Genomic DNA, 25,050 nt, shown 5'->3' with positions numbered 1-25,050 from the left:
CAAGTTGGAAACTTGTGTTGAGAAGCGTGGGTGGAGATGAAGTGATTTTCCCGCTGTTCTCAGCACATGTGGGCTTTTGGATTCCTACAGGACATTCTATCACATGCCTATAGAATTCTTTAGAGGCAGACTTCTAGCGCTTTGGCTAGCTCCCTGTCTTGGGCTGCATAACCTCCACAGTGCAGAGCTGATGTTGGAGAAACTTGCATAACAGAGTTGTTTGAAGCTCTGTGGTTGCTAATAGTGGCTTAGGGTAGATAATCTGGTTAACTCATTTCCAGGATGTTATATACACAGTAGGTTAATTCTGAATGCAAAAGCTATATAGATTTGTAGTAACCTGAGCTAGAAATTGTGGAGGCAAGCTGTAGAATGTATTTGGAACATCAAGGGATAATGTGAAATTATCATTTTTCCCTTGGCAAAAATAATGTTTCTTTTTCCCTTTTGTATTATATTTGTGCGTGTGCATAGCTCTGAAGTATGCATATATATCCAATTTAAAGTAAAAGCATTCAAATACACTGCAATGTTTTGTTTGTGCTACATAAGACCCACTGTCTCCAGAGCTCTATGTTAACAGGACTAGGAAAATGCATCAGCCACTCAAGCACTATACAAAGCCAACCTTTTGGATGATCCTGACTAGCTCTCCTAATCTGAGAAATGAACGTAACAGGAATGGTCTGGGTACTATGGTATTACCTGTTTTCAACTTTCTCAGCTGGTAGCAGAATAGTTGAGGTTCCAGAAAACGATTTGTGGGAGATAGCTATAGATTAGGGTGGCCAAAGTGTGGCTCATGAATTCCATGGGGCTTTTAGGCATTTAAAAGAAATTCCTAGTGTATGCATAGCTGCACATATGCTTTGGGCAATTGCCCTTTCCTCATCTGAAGCATCCATTGATGACTGAGGAACCAGAGCCAATGTTAGCCCACATCCCAAAATGAGTTTGTAGTGTTTGGGCAATAAGATGACAATATAGTGGTCATTATATTATGTTGACAGCATTTAAGCACATTTTAATGGTCATACTGTATTATATTCCCATCCACACTGAAAATTCAGTGATATTTTGTAGGAATCTTAAAATGATAGATGCAAAAATCATTGTCCTATATTTCTCAGTATCCTTTTACCGTGCGAGAATCTGGCAGAATCATAAAGGAGGACTGTTACCTTGAGGTAGTGATGGGTAGAAGCATTTCCAGGCCACTGAGGTTGAATAAAGACATTCATTGCACTGACATCACTGTAATAAAACCTCCAAGTCAAATAAAGTTTACGTGGCATTTCAGAAGATTTTCTTTTCCGTTAAGAATATATATAGAAGGTGCTTTTGAAATATTATTGCAGAAGTGCTAACATTTGCTGATGCTCTCTAATTATACAAAAATGGGTTTTTATTGTGGTACCAGTCACAGTGCTACCTTCTCCTTTGCAGTGAGTACTGTGATGTGCGATAGAATGAACTCAGACAGACAATGATCTGGATTAAAAATGGTCTCAACTTTATTGATTACAGGTATAGGTGGAATTTTGGCTCAGATATTGGGTGTATATCCATTTCAGCCTCCTACCAGAGGGTTGAAACTAGCCATCTGCCATGTGCATCTTGCAACTGGCTTTCAACCACTTGCGATCAAGTGAAGGTGCCTGGGCGCCAGGATGGTGCCTGAAATCTCCACCATCTGGGGATCATTGGATCTGGACTGTTTCCACACCCTAATACCCCCATCCTGTAGCACTCTATCAGTTATATTTTATCTGTACAATCAGAATGGATTTCTGGAACCAAAATGCTTTTATTGTGCAGCCTGAACAGGAGCAGTCACCATTAAGAAAAAGAGGTCAGAATAGGCCAATATATATGTGAACTGTCCTTGGATCAAGTGACTTTTCTTCGTTAAGTTCTCAAAGTTCTTCACCAAGCTCAAGATTATCATCTTAACTGGCTAAATGTTTAGCTGATGATCAATCATAGTCAGTGCATCATTTGAAAAAACAGCAACTAGACATTCTGTTTTGGCGACTGCAACCCTGGTTTAAGGAGCCATTTGGCACCTAGCTTATATATCAGGGTTGTGCCCAGGAATATGGCCTCCCCCAATATGCCGATTTACCAAGGTAGCGATCCTAAGGCTGCCACTGGTATCTCTATGGCCTGTCTGCGCCACACTTGGGTTCTGGACAGAGACTTCCACCAAAACTCCTCTAACAGAGTACCCTGATTCAGCGGCAGAGTGTATGCTGCCACCACCCGGCACAGGGGCAGGGTGTGCACTCATGCCAAACTGGCAGCCCTGTGTGACTGGGGTCAGACTCTCCAGTCGCAGCCTCGGAAAGTGGTGTGGTGGGGATGCACTCAGAGCAGATGGGCACTGCCTCCACTTCCGCCTCTCCTCCTCTCTGCCACTTCGGCTGGCAGCATTGGGCCATTGGATGGCGGAAGGCCTGGCCCGGGCATGACTTTCCTCTCTGTGGCTCTGGCCTCAATGAAGAAGCCTGTCATGTGGGAACCTCGTTATGTGCCCAGGACCATGGCCCCCCCAGGCCCCCATGCTACACCACTGCCCTGATTAAGTCTCTGATTCAGGACAGGGTGATGCACCACTTCACCCAAATGTGTGAACACAAGAAACATTGATATTGCAAAAGTGCTAACATGTGCTGATGCTCTCTAGTTATACAGAAATGGGATTTCATTAAAATACCTTCCATTAAACAAGCAGCTGTAATAAGTTCATCCAGTGAAAATTAATTATGGTGGGCTTTACATATACTGCCCTTGCTTAATTGGTCATCCTTTTAATCCATCCAATTCACAGCAAATCTCATTAGACGCATAGAATGTTTTGCCTTTGTTGCACATTACCCCCGTGGAGCTGACAATTAAGTCAAACATAGCTGCCTTATAATGTCCATAGTGATACTGAAAAGTAGTTAAGATGTAGGAAAGCCACAGAGGTGTTTGACTATAATATACAAAGCACAAAATTCAGGATAATTTCATCAGAATAGGGAGCCAAATTATTTCCTTAGAAAATACAATTTCAGTTTTGTTTAGCGACAAGGTGTCACTTGGTCATAAGATGCTTTTCTTAAATAAAGTGGTAGATTGCAAAACAGGATTTGCATTGCAATCAACGTTTCTAACAATTTTAGAAAAATAGGGATGGGTCTATATAAAGAATAGGAAAATCACTTTTAATTTTTAATATGCTTAGAAAAACCAACACATTTCTCACAGAAGATTAGCTGTCATCCTAAAGAGGGTACCACTGTTGTGTTCTGTCCCAGAGGTTGTGGGAGCTCATGGTACCCTGTCCCTTGGCTTGGAGAGTGGGATGCACCAACTTGGGCCCCAGATTGGAGAGTCAGAGGCACCAACTTGGGCCCCAGATTGTGGGTGCCCAGTGGCATGCATGCAACGTGACACCATGCTGTCACATCCCACTGGTGCACACTGCTCAACCTGTGCTGGCTCTCTGGAGTCATGGCGGTGACTTGGTCAGGGCCTCCATCTCTGCTGTGGGGCTTCTGTTGGGGGCCACTGTGGCTGCGTATGTGCTTCTGGAAGTGTGGCCCTGCTTCCAGGCTGAGTCTGTGTCCGTGACAGGCCTTGGTAGGACACCCAGAGTGGAAATTTGTGAGTGCCAAGGCACCTACGCCTCCCCCCCAGATGGCATCTATGGACATGCTTGAGACTTTTCTTCTCTGTTCATTTCCATCCTAAATTGCAGCAAAGAAGAGATCAAGGTGTGCCTATGTGCCTGCCCACCTTGAAATATGCAAAAACATAAGAATAGACTGCTGGTGCAGACCAGTGGCCCATCTAGTTCAGCATCCTATTCTCTCAGTGACCCACAGTTACTGTGGAAAACCAGCAACAAAACATTGGCACAAGAGCACTCTCCCCTTCCGTAATTCTCAGCAACTGTTATTCAGAAGCATTGCTACCTCCAACTTGAAGTAGAGCATATTCATTGATAGCCCTTTCCTCCCTGAATTTGTCTAATTCTCTTTTAAAGTCATCCAAGTTGGTGGCCATCGTTGCCTCCTAGGGGAGTGAGTTCCATTGCCTATGTGCTACAGGAAGGTGTACTTACTTTTATCTGTCCTAAATCTTCCAACATTCGGCTTCATTGGATGTCAGTGAGATACGGTTTCTTCCTTTGCTAAAGTCTCACTATGGAGCAAAGTCTCTGGTCTCATCAGTGACATTTAAAAAAAACACAAAAAAACCTGGCCTTGGTATTCCTCATTCTTTGTATACTGTCTGTGCTATTACATCTCACTTTAGCATTGGACTCAGGCGTTAACTTTTAGGGTATGGCCTGAATGCGCATAAGACCACCACACTGCTGAAACTATAAGCAGGTCTGAATCCTGCTAGTGCCTGGATGGGTGCCTGTATGCTGCCTTAGTTTCCAAGGCAGAAGAAAGGCAGGATTTAAAAATAAGATAATGAATTATAGGGGACATACCTGTTGTGAGTACAAGGAAAATCAAAGGATCCAGTGACTAGATTTTAGTAGAAGCTATAATAGTTTTCCAATTCTGTCCATTTGGAATTTTAAAATCCTGTTTCTTCGCTGGTGTGTTTTCTTTATGGAAAGTTTTATTTAATGCTGTGAAAGGTATTTTAAAAGATGGTATTATGTTATATTTTCTAGGAACTAGCAAGTTGTGGATGGAATAAGAAAGAAAAACACATCCTTGCCCCCAATGTTGTTGCCTTTACAAGGAGGTTTAATCAGGTAAAGATTCCAATTGGTTAATACATAATAATTGTCTCTCAGCTTAATGCAGGTTGGATTTGTAACTGTACTGTACAGTTAGATACTTGCTATATCTGGATTTTTAACAACTGTCTTTGATTGATTAGCTGATTATGAAGTAATCAAACCTTCATCTTGTTTCCTATCTTGTTAATAGTTAGAAACTTACAGCTGCCTGGGATTTCAGGAAGTTACCCTTTCTAGATGGGGTTGCACTTCTTCTAAAGGAACAGGGAGGTGGAATAGGAGTATTCCTTGATCCATGAGTGAAGGCTCATGTGGCCATGGTGGCTAGGACTGCTTTCTTCCAGTGTTAGCTAGTGTCCCAGCTATAGCTGCTCTTGACAGGGAAAGCTTAGCAACAGTCGTCCATGCATTGCTAACCTTGAGATTGGATTATAGGGCTGTCCTACTATTATTGTGTGGAAGCCCGTCTTGTGGCCAGGATTGCCTTCTAGTAACACATAACACCAGTGCTGAAGGAACTGCACTTGTTGCCAATATGGTCCCAGCCCAAATTTAAGGCTTGGCTTTTGGTGTACAGAGTTTTCAACAGTTTGGGACCAGGGTATCTGAGGGATTGCCTTACCGTACAACTGCCTGTTCACAATGGTCATCTACAGAGGCTTTCCTTGTGGTGCTGAATGTTCCAGAGGTTTCTTCCATAACAACTCATACCAGGTCCTTCAGCACAACAGCACCTGCCCTATGGAACACAGTGCCCATTGAAGATTAGACAGTCACCAGGCTATACACATTTCATCAGATACAAAAAGCTTTTTATGTTGACAAGATTTTCCAGAAATATTAGTTTACTTGTGGGCAGCATTTTATCATTATTTATTTTTAGAATGATTTTTTTCTGTTTTCACTTGTTTTGTTTTTATTGTTGCATGCCGCTATGGGAAGGGTGAAAAACCTGAAGCTTGTCTGCTAGTCTTGGCCTGCTGGGCCATTTTGATCAAACAGCACCCACCTATCCTACACCTGATGTCATAAGGGAGGGTCTTGTCCAAAGCCCACTTAGCAGCTTCCAAAGTGTCTTGGTCCAGGCACACGTGCACTCTGTTATGCCCAGTTCTAAGCAGGATGGCCCTCTCTTTGCACACACCCCGTCCCGTTTCAGTTGATGCGAACAGAGGGCAACTCTGCTTGGTCCAATTGCATGAGAGAGTTTCCTGCCTGGAGGTATCTTGTGCACCTGAACCCAGTGCTTAGCAGGATTCCACCCCTCACCAGCGGATGCAACGGAAGGAAATCCTGCTTAGTCTGGGTATTCCTCCTGGCTTTGTTTCATCAGCTGTTTCATTGTAGATGGGTTTGCAAGAAAGCTCCTAAAAGGGGAGGGAGCTTACTTTTAGCAGCAATACTTTTGATATGTGCTAGTGCCCCCTCCCCTAGTTTAAGTGATTTACTAGTCAAGTTGCATCTGCTTCCTCACTCAGAGGTCTAAGTGAAATCTATACATGCATAAGCCCAACTGAGTTCAACTAAACTTAATTCTACTTTCCTGGGAGTAAGCCTCAGTAAATTCAGTAGGGCTTGCTTGTGAGTAGACATGCATTTGCTTGTACTGTTTACCAAAAAACACCCTCGCCATAATTCTCACATAGTACCCAACCTCTCATTTCAGCATAAGGTGGCCAGCTAATTCTTCTCCCCTCCACCCCCCCCACAGAAAGCCCCCACAAAAGCTCTCATCCCACCAAGCTCTCTCTTTTTATCAAAGGGAGGGAGAGAGGGCAAGCAAGCAAAGAGATAGCCTCCAATAAATAAATAAATCCATCCATCCATCTTAATATGGAGGAAAGCTATTTAGGGGAAACCAACAACATAAACACCACCAGAAAATAAAAACAAAAACTCATCCCCCTCTTTTTTTCACTGGTGGGGAGGGAGTGGGAGGAAAGAAAGAAGTGCTTTCCAGTTCTTTTTTACATTCTTTCTTTACTTTGCTGCTGGATCTTTGATTGTCTAGCTGTGGGAGGTTCCGCCTGGATTGTTAGCAGGCTTTGCAGAATTAACTGAGCTCTAAGTGGAAAGAAAGGGACGCGGGTGGTGCTGTGGGTTAAACCACAGAGCCTAGGGCTTGCCAATCAGAAGGTTGGCGGTTTGAATCCCTGCGACGGGGTGAGCTCCCATTGCTCGGTCCCTGCTCCTGCCAACCTAGCAGTTTGAAAGCACGTCAAAGTGCAAGTAGATAAATAGGTACCACTCTGGTGGGAAGGTAAACGGCATTTCTTTGTGCTGCTCTGGATCGCCAGAAGTGGCTTAGTCATGCTGGCCATATGACCTGGAAGCTGTATGCCAGCTCCCTCGGCCAATAAAGCGAGATGAGCGCCGCAACCCCAGAGTCGTTCACGAATGGACCTATTGGTCAGGGGTCCCTTTACCTAAGTGGAAAGATACTGTGAAGATGAAAGAGGGAGGGAGGGAGGAGGGAGAGAGCAAACAAAGCTGAAGACACCTTGCCTGCTAATTACCTGCAAAGTGTCTGTAAAGTATCGTTCAGCTAAGCTACCCCTAGGAAGCTGTTAAGTCTCCACCTTTTGTTCACTGGTATATTGCCTTGTTGAAACACATATCATGATGTTATTTCAATACTTGCATTCATCGATATGACGATTTATAGCACAGCCCTATCATATATATATAGATGTTAACTGGAGTAGAAAATAAATGATTTTATCAGTAAAGAGCAGGCATAGGCAAACTCCAGCCCTCCAGATGTTTGGGACTACAATTTCCATCATCCCTGACCACTGGTCCTGTTAGCTAGGGATGATGGGAATTGTAGTCCCAAACATTTGGCGGGCTGGAGTTTGCCTATGCCTGGTAAAGAGCAATGAAGTTACTAGGCTCAATAGAATACCAAGAAAACTTACATCATCCTTCTGTAATCCAAAACTGAACTCAGTTCAGGAAAGAAGCACATTCAGACAACTGTGCTTGGGTCACAGTAATGTTCATACCTTACTGTGCAATCACTATGATGAATTCAGGTGGTTATTAATAACTCAGTAGGCACGACTTCTTAGAGCGGTTCCACAGGGTTGTATATGATAGAGAATTACAGTGCTTATTCTAAATAGCAATACCTTTTCATATCAACAAAGGTTCTGGTACTTACGTAGCTTGTATGAAATACCTTGCATTGGGGTTAGTTAGCTGCAACTGCCTCCTGTGGATGTTTCAACACACTCTTTCTCTAAAACAGAGAATGTCTATCTCTCTGTCCTTTTGACATAGGAATATGCTTATTTGTAGACATAGTGGTTTGCACTATTATATGCTTTGCACATCTGAGCCGGTTATTTAAGATTGTTAAGTGGTACCAAATTTGTTTTAATTCAATGAAGCCTGCTTTTTTTCATTAAATTAAAGTCAATATTTTTATTTTTATAGGTCAGTTTCTGGGTCGTACGAGAAATTTTAACAGCACAGACATTAAAAATAAGGGCAGAAATATTGAGCCATTTTGTGAAAATAGCAAAGGTAAGCTTTTTGCTTTTAAATAAAAGTCTCTCTAAATATTTTTGCTACTTCATAGCCATCTTCTGTTTCTCTTATACTGTTGAAAAAGAAAATGTGTTCTGTAGAAACCAGGGGCAATTTAGCCAGCAGAAAAATTGTTGTTAGTTACAGTGGTACCTCTGGTTATGTACTTAATTTGTTCTGGAGGTCCATTCTTAACCTGAAACTGTTCTTAACCTGAAGCACCACTTTAGCTAATGGGACTTCCCGCTGCTGCTGCGCCGCCGCCACGCAATTTCTTTTCTCATCCTGAAGCCAAGTTCTTAATCCGAGGTACTATTTCTGGGTTAGCAGAGTCTGTAACCTGAAGCGTATGTAACCTGAAGCGTATGTAATCCGAGGTACCGCTGTATTACATCTATCCATATTACATCTATCCATATCCATATATATGAACAAATAATACCTACTGTGTTGGCTAATTCTAATATGAATTCAGTCAATTAATTGTTCTCATCCACAGAGCTTTAGGCTAAGTGACATTTTACCAAACACAAAATCCCAGGGTAAATTTACTCAGTACCTTAATAGAAGTGCTTATGAACATTTCAAGTTCTCAAAAATATTGAGTAAACTACTTATTTTGTATTGAGGTATCTTGGAATTACATACAAGGTAAAAGAAAATTCAAAATCTAGCTTTTTGACCAGTAAATTGCAGTTGAGAAACGTGTGATAGAGACTCATGTGATTCTGCCCACACATTAGCTGTTCAGTTTTTAGGAGTGATTTGTGTTTACAGTAGAACACTTTATTAAATTAAAGAGGCACTTTAAGAAAGTGGCAAGGAAAAAAACCTAATTAATATAAGTAAACAAGAGTTTGGATGAGAGTCTGCTGCATAACTAGCACCATGAAAAGCAGTATATCACTGCAAGCTGAGCCAACACTCTGTAGCCATATGTCAAATCCGACTGTTTCCTCATATTTTACTTACCTCCTCTCCCCTTCCTGTTTCATTATTGGCTTTGTAATCATTCTAATCATCTCATCTCAATTTCACTCTTGTCTTTGGAGACATATTTCAAACCAGCACCTGCCTTCTAGCTCAGACTTAGACTCATCACATGTTCCTCCCACCTGTGGAGGCTGTTAATCAAGTAATGTATGTAACGTATCAAGTAACATTTCCAGATAAGGAAACAGCCTCAGAATCAAGATCCAGATAAAAACAAATCCAGATATGCTTTGGAACAGGGAACAGTCCCTTTTGAGCAGTTTTCTTTGCCCATACAATGAACAACTGAGGATTGCAAAGACAGTGTAGAAATTTCCCATACTCCCCTGCAGGAGGTAAACTGAATGACATATTTGGCTAAGCCAGTGATATTCATCAACTCTTCCACTTTAAAAGGGCAAAATCCATTTGAGAAGACAGCGAAGAAATCAGTCAATCCTAGCGCTTATGCATGCTACCTACACAACAGAATCTAGCACTTTCCCCTTCACTTCCTGCCCAAGTAATGATTATCCTTTTATATTTTTGTAAATGACCTGAAATGTTTTAAAGAATGCCCCAATTCCTAGCCAAAGTAATCTGAGAGAGATGTAAAATCAGAATTCTGTCTTTCTTCCTAGACTAACATTTAATGTTAGTTTTAATTAACCCATATTAGCATGGGGAATGGCAACTTCATCTTTTTTAAAGACCTTCTTGCACTCTTGGAACTTGTAACAGATTGATTGGTCTGTGTCACAAGGACCAATGCCTTGCATGCCCACCTTTCCCCAGGTCCAAGCTGGGGAAGACTGAAATCACCTGGGAGATTTGCCAGCTATAGGATAATTGATAATTTTTGTTCCCATTTATTTTATTCTCTGAAAATGTAAGTTTGAATTAATATCATTTAAAAAGACTTAGAAATGTGTTATTTTGAATTCCAGGTGCTCTGATTTTATTATCAGTTGCACTACTATCCCTCTGATATTTATCAATTGTGCTAATATACTGTTGTATACAGTGGTGCCTCGCAAGACGAAATTAATTCGTTCCATGAGTTTTTTCGTCTAGCGAATTTTTCGTCTTGCGAATCACGAATTCCCATAGGAATGCATTGAAAATCAATTAATGTGTTCCTATGGTCAAAAAAAGTCCAAACAAAGCCAAATTTGGTACAACAAGAGTTTATTAAGTGCTCTTTAAAGTCACACATACTGTAAATAGCATTTCAAAAATTGAAGGAACAATAATTTAAGTTTCTAAACATGACAGAAAAACATTTAAAAATCAACAAAGTGTACAGTACATTTTCTAAGACTCTGGGGGACAACTCGAAGAAGGTTCCTCTTCCACTCTTTGCTTCTTGCTGAAGAACCTGTCCATGGTCTGCTGCTTCATCCGCCTTTTCAGCACCTCCCTGAAAGGTGACATGACCCTCGTATCAAAAGTGTTCACAAGGTCATGTGCCACGTGCTTGTCAGGGTGGTGCCGCTGTGCAAAAGCCTGCACATCTTTCCACTTCAGGCAAATGTCCCTCAGTTCTTTGGAGGACAGCCATTCCTCAGTTGCTTCCTCCTCTTCCAGCGAGGCCTGCTCCTGTGCAGCCTCTGCCTGCAGTTCGACCAGCTCCTGGGTGGTCAGCTCGTGGTCGTGCTCCTCCACCAGCTCGCTGATGTCCTCCTCTGTGACCTCCAGGCCCATGGTCCTCCCCAAGGCAACAATGTCCTGCACCACTGTTGTCTCTGGTGCATCAGAGTCACTTGGTGCCACACAGTCCGGCCACAGACTGCGCCAAGCGCAATTCAGATTTCTCTGGCTGATCCCGTTCCAGGCCGTGGTGATCATCTTCAAGCAGGTGACGATGTCGAAGTGGTCCTTCCAGAATTCCCGCAGGGTGATGGTGGTGCAATCAGCCACCTCGAAGCATCGCCTGAAAAGCTCCTTGGTGTAGAGTTTTTTGAAATTGGCGATGAGCTGCTGATCCATCGGCTGGAGCAGTGGCATGGTGTTAGGCGGCAGGAACATGATGCTGATGAAGCTGAACTCCTCCAGCAAGTCCTCCTCAAGGCCTTTAGGATGAGCAGGAGCATTGTCCATCAGAAGCAAAGCCTTCAGCGGCAGGTCGTTGTCCAGCAGGTACTGTTTGACAGCAGGGCCAAAAGCATGATTGACCCAGTCCACAAACAGCACACGCGTGACCCAAGCCTTACTGTTGGATCGCCACATGACACTCAGCCGCTCCTTGTCGACCTTGTGTTTCTTGAAGGCCCGTGGGTTCTCCGAGTGGTACACCAGCAGGGGATTGATCTTCAGGTCGCCGCTTGCGTTGGCACAGAAGAGCAGGGTCAGACGGTCCTTCATGGGCTTGTGGCCAGGCAACTTGGCCTCCTCCTGTGTGATGAAAGTCCTTTTGGGCATCCTCTTCCAAAACAGCCCGGTCTCGTCGCAGTTGAAGACCTGCTGTGGAATGTAGCCCTCCGCCTTCACAACCTCCAGGAACTCCGCTGCAAAGTCTTCAGCCGCAGAAACATCAGAACTAGCAGCCTCTCCATGCCAGAAAAAAACACACAAGCTTCCAGATTCTTGCAAACCCCTCCCCAACTGTTCCCCCAGCCACCCACCACACAGAAATTCAAATCCAGAAATTTTTTTAAAAAACAGCAGAGTGGCCCAATGGTCACAGAAAATCATAAAAATGCAGAAAAAAACACACAAGCTTCCAGATTCTTGCAAACCCCTCCCCAACTGTTCCCCCAGCCACCCACCACACAGAAATCCAAACCCAGATTTTTTTTAAAAAAAAAACAGCAGAGTGCCCCAATGGTCACAAAAAATCATAAAAATGCAGAAAAAAACCACACAAGCTTCCAGATTCTTGCAATCCCCTCCCCAACACCAAGTCCTTGAATTCCAAACACCCCAACCCAAAATCCAAAACCCCCCCAAAAGTTTTAAAAGCTTAACTTACCAAATGGCTGCAAAATAAGTTTTGGAAAAGCTTCAAAAATCACCAAAGTCTTTAAAAACCTCAAAAAAGGCTACTATGTACACTGCGTTCTATGAGTTGCTCCTCGAAGTCAAGTTGCAACTGTATTAACGGTGTTAAGAAAAAGGAAACAAACTTGCAAGACGTTTTCGTCTTGCGAAGCAAGCCCATAGGGAAATTTGTCTTGCGAAGCAACTCAAAAACGGAAAACTCTTTCGTCTAGCAAGTTTTTCGTGTTGCGAGGCATTCGTCTTGCGGGGCACCACTGTATGCTACTTGGGATAGTGATATTTTAATTTGTTAGGGGTGTGCTAAATCTCTGAAGAGAAATTGATCAGATCCAAATGCTAGCAGGCTAAAAGTAAACTCTGAATACCCATTTGGAGTGATGGCAAGAAATTATTATCATTTGTATGACTTCTCTTTTTGTTTTTTAAATTTTTTTTTAATGAGTGATAACCCTAAGAATGCAAAACTAAGAAGTTGGTAAAACGTCTCTGCTTCATCCCCAGACTCCTTATATTTATGAAGTAAGATTCCCCACCACAGCCCAAACATGTAAGGAAGCTCTCAGATCTATGGGAATATGATAAACTTTAGCAACAGTGGAGGGGAAGGCCCTTCTGTGTTAGAGAATAAGTTTGTCGTAAGCCGGTCCAGAAGTAACTTCGATCTATTGAGTTAAGATCCATGCCTCACCAGCTAAATCAGAGTATTTGCTCATCTGTTTTCACACACCCAAATCAAAACCCCTTTTAAGTGAATAGGGCAAAGACTTTCACGAAGGAGACCAGACATTTTGTAAAACAACAAACAAACGCAAGAGCCATTCCATATATAGTGAATATCGCTTATTACTCAGTTTTGTTTATCTAACACATTGCCCACTTTGAAGGGAGGAGGCGAACCTATTGGCTTCACGTTTATATTTCTGAATTGTACAGTAAGTTATTATTCTCTGTATAGCAAAAAAGTTCCTAATGAGTGTTGTGCTTGCTGAATTTTGTAATTTGCTCATTACTTACTTGCATTATAAGCATTAAAAGTGAACACTAAGTAATAGCGCAATCTGTTTCCTTTGCATCTGGTCTTTACATTTTGTAGTTTCATGTCACAATGCATTCAATTCTTTTGTATGTTCTATATTTTACAATATTAAGAGTGAGGTCTTGGAACATATTTTATTTTGTTGAATGAGCTAGGACATTCCAACCCCATATGGAAAACTGATGGGTTTTTGGCCTGTTTTTCCTTCCTCCTCAGAAACTTCTAGAACTGAACAACCTTCATTCCCTCATGTCTGTGGTATCAGCTCTGCAAAGCGCACCTATTTTCAGACTGACGAAAACCTGGGCAGTAAGTTGTTGTGGACTTTATTTTGTATACTCCCCTCCCTCAATCTCTGAGGTACTGTATGCATAAAATTGACTACATGTTAAATTCAAAAAATTATGGTACTGTTCTGTAATGCAGACCATTTGAATGGCCTAAAAAACAACTCATTAAAGCTTAGCTTCCTGTTTTATTTCTGTACTAGTATGTTTGCTATGCATTATTTCATGGAGCTTGGAAGGGAGAAGAGGTGAAGTTTTGATAACCATGACTGGAAGTTGGTCAGCCCCCAGAGAGTGATAGAAGCTAATGGATTATCAAAAGATTCAGGAAATTTTCCAGAAAGCATGTCTGGTACTCTTTTCAAGACCCTAGCCTTGCAAGATGGACAGGGCCATCAACACAATCACTTATAAATACCCTGGACTTCCATGTGGCAGCCAGGTGGCTCCTTGATTTTCTCAGGAGCTCCAGTCAACGAAGTGGGCCATCCCAACGGCTAGAGCAGATGTGGCTTAAGTATTGATGTGGATTTGTCTCAATATAGGCAGTAGAGGCAGCTTCTTAGCTTCCACTGTGTATTCAGTAAACCACCCAGCAGAGCTGTTTCGAATTGTTGTAGCCTCAGGATTTGGGCAGGACCTTTGCACTGATGATGACAACTACACGCCCTCTTGATCCCTGCTCATTATGGTTGATAACACTGTGTGAGGGAGTTGGTGCTGCTCTCCCTCCAGATTAGGCCCTCCATGGACCCTGAGATTTTAGAAAACTATTATCCAGTCTCCAGGGTGTTCAAGAAAGCAGTTGCCAATTTGCTAGTCAGCTGCAGATATGTTTGGGAGAAGCAAATTACAGGTTATCAAGATACCTGTAGGTGGGCCTTGACCCATTTCAATCTGGTTTAACACCCAGGTTTAGCACCAGAACAGCCTTGGTCACCCCGATTGATGGGGTGGAATCAACCCTGTTGCTTCTGCTTGATTTCTCGGCAGCTTTTGACAGATTCACTATAGTATCCTTCTGGAACAACAGGATTGGGAGTTGGGGGCACTGTATTAGAGAGGTTCTGCTACCTACAGGGTCACTACCAGAAAGTAATACTAGGGGACTATTGACATAGGCTCCTATGACAGGAGCCTATTCTGTCTCCTGTGCTATTCAACATCTATGTGAAACATTTGGGAGTTACCATTTGGGGATTTGGAGCATGGTCCTGCTCTGTTTTCCCTTCTGAATGAGAGGCTAGAAACAGTGATGGCCTGAGTGGGGTCAATAAACTGAGATGAATCCTAATGAGATGAAAGTGCTGTGGGTGAGTGGTTTTCATGTGCAGGATTTAGGTGGGTTTCCTGCTCTGGGAGCATTTTCATTCCCACTGGGGGATGTTCTTGGATTTTAATAGTCTGGGGATGTTCCTGGATTTCTGTCACCAGAGTCTGAGGTGGCCTCTGTAATCAGGATTGTGTATGCCCTGCTTATGCTGTTTCACCAGCTACAGCTGTTGCTGGACTGGGATAGACTGTCACCAGTAGTCTATGCTATAGTGACTTGTTTGTCAGAACTACTGCAACATATTCTGTGTTGGACTGCCTTGGTCTGGAAATGCAGGATGTGACTGCCAGGATGATAAGCCTAATGAGACTAGGTGTCACCAATTTTGAAAGTGTAGCATGCTGCCAGTGTGAGATTCTGGGCCCAATTAAGAGTGTTTGTACTAGTAAGCCCTAAACTAGCTTATTATCCCTAAACAGTACTTAAAAGTTTACCTCTCACAATATCAACTATCCCAGATCTTACAGTTGTCAGGAGACGCTATGATGGTGGTGCCACTGGTAGGTGTTGCCCAGCTGGAGCTGGCCTGAAACAGAGCCTCTTCAATAGAGATTCCTCACTTATGGAATGCCATCTCTGATTAGTTGTGTTTCCTTCCCTCATTATTAACATTTAGATGTTGTTTTAAATCTTCCTTTTCACCCGGGCATTTGTTGGCTGAAATAGATTGTTCCTGCCAACCTTGAGATTGTTTATCTTTGAGAATATAGATTGGTTTTTTAAAAACAAAATAAATTGTATTTGTTGTTTACCGTCCCAGGCAGCTTTGGGAGGAAGGCCAGAATAAATACATACAGTTGGTGACCATTTTGCATGAGGGTTTCATTCCTGGCCACTGTTCACATCAGCGGAGCATGTATAAGCACCCCCCGTTCTGCTCTGCCCCCGTTCCACCCTTTTAGATACCTGTTTAGTAACATTTTCAGGTCACTTCCAGGTTTGGCACCTTGCATGCATGCACAATTGTGCATTGTTCAGATGCACATTAATTGGTCATTGGCTGTAATAAGTAAATAAGAGAAGCCAGTACAGTAGTTGTTCTAAATGTATATTGGAATGAGACCATGTGACTCATTCCACATGGTGACCAGTTTGGCCATCACTTTATCTACAGTGTCAGAATGGATGAGTTGATGGGAAATGCTTTTGCAAGTACCGGCACTTGGTCTGTAAAAGGCCCACTAACCTTCTTCCTGATATTAAGATTCAGAAACAAAAGTTGCTTTGGCAAAAATTCAAAGTAACTAAAACAGTTCAAAAATAGTTCAAACAGTGAGAAGCATGAAATAGCAAACACCATTCCCATTTCTTGCAATTGTTTAACATTTTACTGGTTGCAATTTAGGTACGTTTTCTCAGCAGCAAATCCTTTATGAGTTGAGGTGATGTGATGTCGTGGGAGTGCGAATAGGTGGGAGAGAGACTTTTATATGTAATAGCTGGGCTCCAAAAACAGCAGACCCACCACTTCAAAAATATGGGGGGGACGGGGACGTTAAAGAATCCATTGAACATACAATATTAATCTCATAGTGCCTTGGATCCTGACTGATATCTTCCTATATCTCCTTTTTTAAAGTGTACATTCAACCTATGGGCTTTTTCTTTTCTTTTTTCTTTTTTGAAACTTGATTTAGTAAATTTTTACACTGGTTATTGTCAAGATAATGATGAGACATAAGGGAGGATCCAGTCATATCTGTTTGTCAGTCCCAAGATGTTGAAACTTTATAAGCAACTTTAATTATAAGCAAAAGGCTACAAAGAGGTAGTAAAGAAGATAGGTCCCTGGACCAGTGAACAAATCAGCCGCAACCTATTACTTGATGATATGTTGCCAGTGTGGCTTTTGGGTTCTGAACAGACCTCCCAGTATTGGAAGATATCTAGTAGCTTTTACATATTATCTTCCTTATGATTGTTTACATTTTGTACTGATTGTCTAAAATAAAACTAGGAACAATAGTCCCCTTAGAATCTAGAAATCCAACTTTTGTGCACATAGAGATGCCTCCCCCCCCACTTATGTTTTAGGAAATGAGGCTATTTCCATTGGAAAACTCATGTTTTTATTATCCACCACAAAAATAATATTTGCCTTTATGTGTCTAATGTTTGATTTAGCCCAATTTCACAGTTTAATGATCAGTGTTGTTTTGTGGATTCTGTATGTGCGTATGGATCTATATCCACAAAGCAGGAAATGGCACTTGGGTTGCTATGTATGTATCTGTAGTTTTTTTTGGATTCTAAGCTATTTGCACTGGATATCCTACTAACAATTTTCCTGTTTATATAGTAGTCAGTCTTCTGTCAAATATATTTGGATACATTTCTTCTTTGTATTAAAGGCAGAGTTGGAGGTGGCTGTAACAGTTCCAAGTGATTACCAAAATGAATAGAGCCAATGACCTTTTGGATGAAAACACTGTTAGTTTTGGACTGAAGTGCAAGATTCAGAAGCCTGTGGTGGTGCTGGGGAGAATCTGCTTGAATGAGTGTTTTAAAACGTGTAGCCTGAAAAGAACAACTGTACTTTCAAACAAAGCAAACTTATTTCTAAAAGGATTGTCATTGTGGGACAAAGTTGTGAACTGATGCCCTCTGCTTTGTATATGATGAATAATATATTACAACCTGAATCATTCTAGATCTGAAACAAAATATAGCACCAATGGGAACCTTGGAAAAGCGTTGTTTCACATTTTTGCTTTTTAAAACCAGCTTTTAAGGATCACTTTAAAATATTTACTGTACAATGCTGTTTTAAATCAACTGCAATTTAAGACCAGTTGAATTTACTTGCAGGCAAATGTGTATAGGATTTGAGGTTAAAGTTATTGTTGATGAATTGTTTACAATTTTTTCTATTCCTCCAGTTTAGTTGCATCCATAATTCGAGAGTAATTTGGGAAATCTAAATTTTCTTCTTACCCCAAGAAATGCTGTTTAAATAAATGTATTATCCACTCTAGTATGGTCATACTCTTGATTGATAAGCTCTCTCTATTTGTAGAAGAAGGCATCATTTCAGAGAATCAATAAATGTTTGTATTGGGTAGGTGTACGCTGCTCTGCTCCAAAATTATGTGATAATAAGTCTCTATTCTGCTGGTTCTAGAGGACTCTCTTGTGGGCACCGGTCATGTGCAAATATCTTCTAATCATGTGATAAGCTTTAGGCAGTTCGGCATACAATGGTACCTCGGTTTATGAACTTAATCCGTTCCGGAAGTCCGTCCTTAAACCGAAACCGTTTTTAAACCAAGGCACGCTTTCCCTAATGAGGCCTCCCGCCGCTGGTGCCCTTCCACTGTTCGGCTTCTGTTCCTAGACTGAGGTAAAGTTCACACTACTTCCGGTTTTGCAGAATTCGTAAGCCGAATGGTTCGTAAGCAGGGCTGTTCTTAAACCAAGGTACCATTTTACTGGCTTGCTCTGTCAGAAAGAGATGTGAGAGCTTAGAAAGGGAAAAGAATGTTACATGTAAATTATCACTTTTTTAAGGGATGCAGCCCAACCTGGAGACTTTTCTTGATGGAGCTTCTGTGCACATGAGCATTTTATATATGTGGCCACTTCCATGTGTACACTGAACACTGAAATAACTAGAGCTGCTGCATGACGTGAGCAAATCCTGTAAGGGTGTAGAATGGAGTGTTAACTGTTGCAACAGACCAATTTATAAATTGTTACTTTACATCCTTATTGTAGGTATCTCAATGTTGCAGGTAGGCACATTCATTCAGAGTTTGTGGTTCAGTGCAGTAGTTTGATATTAAGAAAAGCATATGGTGCTTTACAAAGGTAAAGGTAAAGGTACCCCTGCCCGTACGGGCCAGTCTTGACAGACTCTGGGGTTGTGCGCCCATCGCTGCTCTAGCGAGCCAGAGCTGCACACGGAAATGCCGTTTACCTTCCCGCTAGAAAGCGGTCCCTATTTATCTACTTGCACCCGGAGGTGCTTTTGAACTGCTAGGTTGGCAGGCGCTGGGACCGAGCAACGGGAGCGCACCCCGCCGCGGGGATTCGAACCGCCGACCTTTCGATCGGCAAGCCCTAGGCGCTGAGACTTTTACCCACAGTGCCACCCGCGTCCCCAGGTGCTTACAAACCTTTCTTTAATTATAGTTTCACAATATTTAACTGACCAAGGGATGAGTGGATGTTCCTGTTCTTTAAACTCACAAAAAGTCTAAATACATCCTTGTTCCGCTTTGCTATTAGCCAGAAAAGAGGTGTGTTAAGAGAGAATTGGGAGCAATTCTGATTTCACTAATGTTTTATACACATTTTATGTCTCTAAGTATTTTCTCAGAACAGGAAAAAAAATATACTAGATATATACTAGAGGAAGGTTTCAGTTCATAGCAGTCAACACGTTGATATTATGGCATTAAGTTTTACGGTTCTGAGAATTATTTTCAAAAAAGAATATAAAGTAAGCAGGGAAAGCTTTCCTTGAAACTAATTCAGTAGCAGTTTGCACATATTAGTGCTTGTAAGATGCTTCATTGAGGGATTTCCTCAAAAAAGGTATAAATTATAAAATGAAAAATGAAATAAAAATGGATGTTTGTAGACATTGGGGGCAGTGTGGGAGTCCATGATTCAGATTTCCCCGTACTTTCCTTTAGCAGTGCTGGGTAGCTGTACAACTAGAGCACACACAGAATAGTGCAGAGAAGCAGAAATGGCAGCTCCAACATGAACTTTCCTGATTTTTGGAGAGGTGCTCTCTTGTCATTTTTATTGTGTTGCTGGTCTGTTGGAAACAGTGGTAGTCAGAAAACAGTGGTGGTCAGCCTTCATATGAGGCTAATGTTAATGCAGAATTTAAAAAGAAAACTTAGGTCTTTTTGCAGCTAGTTGCTAATGAGAGAGTAGAGCTTTGTGTAGTTTATGCTGCTGAGTCAACAAAGTTTTGGCACCACACTTAATTGGGTGAGTGGCATCTGGCAGTTTTAAGAAGTTGGGAATCAACCTCTGGTATAGATGGGCCCTTTGTACAGGCACTTTAAGATGACTGTTCTCTTCCCTTTGGACAGATTCGTTCATACTAAGGTTTAGCAGCTGTCCAGTAACCCCTTGTGACAATATATGTGATTCCTATCAGTCATAAAGGCAAATACCCTAGTCATGCAGATCTGCCATTGCACAATTTTCTTCAGTCTACAGTGGCAATATTTACAGCTGTTGTTACAGTGAAATCAAGTGTTGCTCAATATTTCAGCAAGCAAAGTAAATACATTCCTTAAATGAATAATTTCAGTACAAACCTATGTTGTTTAACATTTTTTAAAGGAAGGAAGGAACCAGAAGGGAAGGCAATATACATGCAATTATATTGAGGGCTTTTCTGTTTTCTAAGAAAATGATTTTTAAAAAATAATTATTTATTGGAAACATTTTGTGCATTTTAATTTTAAATATCAAAAAGCAAGCAGTTTTTGCTGAGGTTTGTAACTGAACACCTCTGGTAGGACTGAGTACAATTCTAAAATTTATACACCAGAATAAAAAGCCAAGGTTACCATATAAAGCATTATATCAACCAGCCAAAGGAGGTGGCATGGCAGTACCTAATATCATGTGGTACTATGCAGCAGCCCATCTACATAGCATTTTTCTGGTAATTCAAGGAGCTCAACAAATAGCTTGGCTAAATATGGAAAACCCAAATGATCAGAATTCAGTAAGAGGGGACCCATTTTGGTGAATTAATAATTTTTTTTTATTGAGATAGAAAACCCCTTTTTATTATATAATCTAAAAGTTTGGAAGAAATGGTTCCCATGGGTGGCCTCTCAGCCTTCTCCTGTAATACCATTGGCATTTCACCCTACTTTCTATAACAGAAACAGAACATCCCCCTTTGAAAAATGGGAAAATGTGGGCCTGTTTTGGCTTAAAGACTTTTACAAAGAAAACACCCCTTTGTCTGGATTAATACTATAAGAATTGGTTCAAAACTTGTAAGTTGTGACTTGTGAATAATAATAATATCTTTCTTACTTTATAAAAACCAAATAACACAGATATTGCAAAAGTAATGACATTTTACATCTTATAGTATTATAATGTAAAGTTATCATTGTGGAACAAATCAGTATGATATTGTTTGTATGTTTCATTTAGGCCTATCTGTGTATTGGTTTACAACTGAATTACATAAAAAAAACCCTCTCAACTGACATCAAAATGTCATTTTCTTTGCTGAAACCTTTTATTAAGAAATAATAAATTAAATATTGGATTTTCTGCGAAAGGTGAAGTGCGTGAGGAATTAAATGGGTGGAGGGGAGTTGGAGGAGAGGAGGAAAGAACAGCTAATTTGTCCTTGGCTAGGGGATGCAATCTGGACGGTTCTGCCAGGGGCACAAGATCACCTAGCTATGGCTCTGGACTGGGGGAGTGTCAAATTTTGGCTTCACTCCCCCCACTGCACACAATAAGGCAGTATGTCCCACAGGTTCTGTGTTGAAGTACTCTGGTGGCCCATTTGCTATGAAAAGTTGGGCCACCCTGCTCTAAGAGGAGCCCAGGATGGCCATACAACATCAGAGTTAATAATACAAAAATGAAAATGTCAAGAATAAAATTCTGCCATGTGCAGTAGTAACCATTTCTGCTAAAAACCATGGAACTGAGCAGCAGTCCCACAATGCTACTCTTTGGTAGCAACCTTGCAGGTAGGTGTGGAGTTAGTTTAATACAGTGGCAACCCTCTGGGTTGCTCCAGATTGACACCATGTTTAATGGTGTGAAAAGCCGCAGAGAGATCTAGGAGAATCAACAGGATTGAACTCCCTCTGTCTCCTGATAAAACTTATCAGTCAGGATAATCAATGCTGTTTTGGTGTCAAAACCAGATCTGAAGCCAGATTGAAATGGGTCCAGATAGGCTGCTTCTTCCAGGCACACCTGCAGCTTGCTGGCCACTACTCTTGATGATGTTGCCCAAGAAGGGAATGTTTGAGAGTGGGCATCAGTAGACTGGGACCAGGGATTTGTCTGTTCAGGAGGGGTTGTGCCACTACTTTCGTAGTGGAGGGTGTTACTCTGCCTGTAGTGAATCACTTCCTGGACCCATGCTGTCTCTCCCTGCTAGATATTACCAGCTGTGAAAGGGTCAAGGAAGCATCTTCTCTACATTCTCAGGCTACAGTAACTGAGACTAATTCTATAATCTCTGACCAGATGGTGCTCTGTTGGCCTCCAATAGACCTGCAGTAGCTGTGGCACCAAGTCTGGAAGGAGTAGGAGGATTTTTGACCTCACAGAAGACGGCTGCATAGTTGCTTGTTTCTGAAACTGAGCTGGACTAAGCCAGTTGCTTCATGGCATGAAGCAGCTCTTCTGTGCACTTCACCAAGGACTCAGTGGATGCCTTTGCTGCCACCACCCCATGCTAGGTGCAATTATGCACTCTTAACTATGTTTGATCATTTTTGTAGCGAAACCTATGCTACCTACACTCTAACCATTGGTCGGCCTGCTTCACTGTCTGGAGCTCTTCAGGAAGCTAAGGTACCTTCCCAATTCCATGAAATCAGTGGTAGCACTTTTGAATAATTGTTTTTGCTTGGTGTCTCCATCTTGCCATTCTACAGCAAGACTAGGGCCTCAACAGGTGTGTGAGCCATATTGCCAGGAATGTCATCCATGCCATTACCCTGGGCTTATGCCCCTTATTTGAGGGATGAGGCCAGAACGAGAGAGGGAATTGTCCTCTGAGCCAGTGGGGGGAAAGAAAACTGGAAGCATTTCTGCAAGATGAACCCATGGTACTACTACCTCTCCATTCAAGGAATAATAATAATAATAATAATTTATTATTTATACCCCGCCCATCTGGCTGAGTTTCCCCAGCCACTCTGGGCGGCTCCCAATCAGTGTTAAAAACAGTACAGCGTTACATATTAAAAACTTCCCTGAACAGGGCTGCCTTAAGATGTCTTCTGAATGTCAGGTAATTATTTATCTCTTTGACATCTGATGGGAGGGCGTTCCACAGGGCGGGCGCCACTACCGAGAAGGTCCTCTGTCTGGTTCCCTGTAGCCTTACTTCTCGCAATGAGGGAACCGCCAGAAGGCCCTCGGCACTGGATCTCAGTGTCCGGGCTGATTGATGGGGGTGGAGACGCTCCTTCAGGTATACAGGACCGAGGAAGTTGTATTATCCTCTTCTGACATGGAACTGCAGTCTTCACTCTCCTTTGGGGCCCACTACAGGTAAAGCAAGGGACGCGGGTGGCACTGTGGTCTAAACCACAGAGCCTAGGGCTTGCCGATCAGAAGGTTGGCAGTTCAAATCCCCATGATGGGCTGAGCTTCTGCTGCTCGGTCCCTGCTCCTGCCAACCTAGCAGTTCGAAAGCACGTCAAAGTGCAAGTAGATAAATAGGTACCGCTCCAGCGGGAAGGTAAACCGGCGTTTCTGTGCGCTGCTCTGGTTTGCCAGAAGCTGATTAGTCATGCTGGCCACACGACTTGGAAGCTGTCTGCGGATAAACACCGGCTCCCTCAGCCAATAAAGCGAGATGAGTGCGCAACCCCAGAGTCATCCGCAACTGGACTTAACGGTCAGGGGTCCCTTTACCTTTATCTTTACAGGTAAAGCAATTCCCCTCCCTGCTGGGGTATCATTCACAGCTATCTGAACATCACCATGGAGTGATCCTTCCATGAATACCCCTCCAACCATTGGATCACTCCCAATCCACTCTGTAGCAAATACTAGGTTACTTTGCTTCCTCTTCTCCTGTAGCTGACTTATAACTGATAAAGAAGAAATAACTATTTATGTGTGCTTGAGAATTAGGAGACACTGGAAATGTAGCTACTCTTACGAGAAGAGAAATTCTAAAGTGTAGTTCATGAAGTGACAGTTGGTGTTTGGTCAAGTCAAACACCACTAATCAAATACCATAGATACCATAGATGTTCACATTTAAATAAGTAAATCAAGGCTGTACACTTCTCAGAAATGCTCCAGATTTCTATGAAAGGGGACTGATACATTTTGTTAAGAGATGGCTAGTACAGTAGCTTGTTCATTAGGCATAGGAAACACATGAATAGTCTTTAGTGTGGTGTCTGTATGGAAAGGAAGGCAAACCAGATTAGCGGGAGGAGATTTATGTTTGTATATTAAAGAGTTTGACCAAACTGCGGGAGGCAGTGGAAGACAGAAGTGCCTGGCGTGCTCTGGTCCATGGGGTCACAAAGAGTCGGACACGACTAAACGACTAAACAACAACATTAAAGAGTTCAGCTTACTGCATTATATCCTCACAATAATCATGAGATAGTTACTGGTCTAAGGTGGTTGAATGAACTTCATAGGCAGGAATGGATTTGAATGCAGCCTCCCCAGTCCATATTCACTGCACCAAGAGAAATTAACACTGAGAAAAGATGGGTGATTATCATTTTGTTGCTGAATCATGTAGAGGGGAAGGTATAACTGATGCTTCATGCTTGGATTAGATTTAGTCATGGACTGGTTTTGCTGCAGCTCCAAAAGTACAAATCAAATTGCAGAGTCTACAGCCACAAAGAATTAACTGATATTATCAGAATTACATTTAGCTCTAAGCCCGGTGGTGTTAGTCACTGTCTCAACCTCCATTATTTAAAATGAAAATCTTATGTTTCTGACTTACACGGTAGATATAGATTAATGAGCTATGGGGTGCAAAAGTGTCTGTTTGTTAAGGATCGAGAGCTAGAGCTCTAGTACTAATGTAAGAAACACATGTGTCCAGCTATAGCGCTGAGAGCTGCTCCTTGGTAAAAGCCATTATATGGTACTGGTATGCTGCTCAGATTTCTGCATTATGGGGCAGATGTAGCTGTGGGTGGGGTGGGGGTGGAGCAAGGAGGTGAGCAATCTTGTAGCACAGAATCTTGAAAGTTTCCTGCCCTAAAAGTCAGGATATGAAAATAAAACATAACTCCACTAAATCCTAAGGGTAGAAAGGCAAGAGACAGAGATGGACTGCCTCATAGGATGGTTGTTTGTTTATTTGTTTTGCTAACTCTGAAACCTAGCTCTTACTGTGCCCTTTTGGCAATAAAGTTTAGCATGTGGGAAAGAAACCAGAACAGGTATATATCATAGTTCTCCCACCTCCCAT

The 25,050-nt window shown here is 42.0% G+C and overlaps 1 protein-coding gene across 10 annotated transcripts in view; it reads left to right on the top strand.

Moving 5' to 3' along the window:
- Positions 1-25,050, top strand: part of RALGPS1 (Ral GEF with PH domain and SH3 binding motif 1) — a 216,473-nt gene that overhangs the window by 60,092 nt on the left and 131,331 nt on the right. For all 10 annotated transcript variants that reach the window (XR_008328655.1, XM_053374839.1, XM_053374837.1 and 7 more), the window contains exons 6-8: positions 4,679-4,762; positions 8,189-8,278; positions 13,506-13,598. Coding sequence is in view for 9 of the 10 variants with exons in the window: in XM_053374839.1 (XP_053230814.1) it covers positions 4,679-4,762; positions 8,189-8,278; positions 13,506-13,598 (267 nt within the window). In the remaining variant the exon portion in view is untranslated. The remainder of the gene's footprint in view (positions 1-4,678; positions 4,763-8,188; positions 8,279-13,505; positions 13,599-25,050) is intronic.

Source organism: Podarcis raffonei, chromosome Z (genome assembly GCF_027172205.1).
Source record: "Podarcis raffonei isolate rPodRaf1 chromosome Z, rPodRaf1.pri, whole genome shotgun sequence".
In the NCBI taxonomy this organism is placed as follows: Eukaryota; Metazoa; Chordata; class Lepidosauria; order Squamata; family Lacertidae; genus Podarcis; species Podarcis raffonei.
The sequence above is the reverse complement of the archived record's forward strand: the minus strand, read 5'-3'. Positions and strand labels throughout refer to the sequence as shown.